The 1,625-nt window shown below is 45.2% G+C and overlaps 1 protein-coding gene across 2 annotated transcripts in view; it reads right to left on the bottom strand.

The window, feature by feature from the left end:
* Positions 1 to 1,625, bottom strand: part of LOC104825141 (nipped-B-like protein B) — a 4,629-nt gene that overhangs the window by 1,498 nt on the left and 1,506 nt on the right. Inside the window, exons 3-4 of one of the 2 annotated variants that reach the window (XM_010557424.2) lie at positions 1,048 to 1,617; positions 1 to 799 (exon numbers count right to left, since the gene is read on the bottom strand). In XM_010557424.2, coding sequence (XP_010555726.1) covers positions 1 to 799; positions 1,048 to 1,617 — 1,369 coding nt within the window. Of the gene's footprint in view, positions 800 to 1,047 lie in introns of both variants that reach the window. The other variant, XM_010557423.2, reaches the window with a different exon arrangement.

The raw sequence follows: 1,625 nt of genomic DNA, 5'->3' as shown, positions 1-1,625 counted from the left end.
TTCATCCCTGAAAACATCGTTACTCATATCCCACCCATGCATGTGATGAGAAGGGCCAACTCCATCCATCATATTCTGCCACCCGAGTGAGGGTAAATGTCCAGAGAACCTCTCAGCATCAGCCATATGATAAGGAATTCCAGAATGCCCCATTTCGATTGAGGGTCTAACACCAAATGGGAATTGAGGTATCACAGGTTGAAGAGGTGGACCATGTGGAAATGGAATGAATCCGTTTGGAACTGGAGAAGGCCAGTTTGGAGCGTTCCTCCATGCATTTCCTTGTCCTCTTCCCATATTAATAGCACCGCCCCTCTTGTAGCGCCCGCCAATATTGACCCTGCTATTCTCTTCAAGCGAGCCCACTATAGGGCTGCCAATTCCACCCCTAGATTCGGGGCGTGGTCGGAAAGACGAATTGCTCTGGTGGGTTTTATTACTAAAAGATAATTCTGCCTGCAAGGAATCATCTCCTAATGGCCTCTCGCAAGGTAAATCCCTACTTAATTTATCCCCGTAAGCTGACCTCTGGCTTGTTTCTTCAACACCAAGACTTGGCCCTGAACCACTTCGGTTTATGTTTCTGCGCTCAAGACTTGTGCAAGAGGGAGATTTTGCTATTAAACCCCGAGGCGAAGCTTTTGTACTGGAAGACCTTTCGACCGACAACTCACCCAGAGAATCCTCCATCTTCGGTGTTTTCTCAGAAGCTCTATATTTAGAACCTCCCTCTGATCCTCCAGATAGATCAGCTGCGTCCCTGGAAAAGATCCCTTCTGGTCTCTGATCCAAAATATGCCTGTCATGAAAACAAAACAATGATCAAGACTTTTCACTATGAGCCCAAGAAAACGAAATGGCAGGCAAAAAGTTCTTACAGTTATTGAAAAATCAAACATACTAACTATTAGTCCAATTAATTCTGGTAGCCAACCAAAGATCTTTAACACAAGTTTAAACTGAACACAAAATTCGAAAACAGATCAATTACAAATAAGCAAAACAGCGATCGCAATTACTCAGATGGTAAAAGAACTGAAATTATACCCGATATCATCTTGAGCCCCGTGAGAACTGGAGGGTCGTGATCTGCCACTTCTGGTCTCCATGCCTGCATGAGCTGCAATGGTCCTAGATTTGCTGTCACTTAAGTCATCATGATCATCTGGAGACCTCCTCCTTTCCCCACTATCCTTGTGATGACCGCTTTGGTAATCAAGATGAGGCACATCCTGATCAAAATCTCTGTCAGGTTCGCTTTTGCTTCGTTCAAGACTATGGTTTTTGTCTCCATCACTGGTCCTGTCCCTATCATGATCCCAGTCTCGATCTTGATCTCTACTCCGATCATGTTTCCAATCACGTTCATGGTACTGATCACGCTCGTAATCATGATGATCACGGACACGTTCCCTATCCCTATTCCTATCAGGCTTATGATCACGGTCTCGATCTCGATTTCGATCATATTCTCTGTCACAGCCCCGACTGTGTTCATAATCACGAGAACGGTCACGACGCCCATCATGTTCCCTGTCAGGCTCATGCCCATGTTCATGGTCATTGTCCTGAAATTTTGAGTTCTTCTGTTTACTTCCTGAAGCCACGTTTTCACCTCGGAAGAG

Source organism: Tarenaya hassleriana, unplaced genomic scaffold (genome assembly GCF_000463585.1).
Source record: "Tarenaya hassleriana unplaced genomic scaffold, ASM46358v1 Cleome42, whole genome shotgun sequence".
Classification (NCBI taxonomy): Eukaryota; Viridiplantae; Streptophyta; class Magnoliopsida; order Brassicales; family Cleomaceae; genus Tarenaya; species Tarenaya hassleriana.
This window is presented reverse-complemented; position numbering and strand designations above follow the sequence as displayed.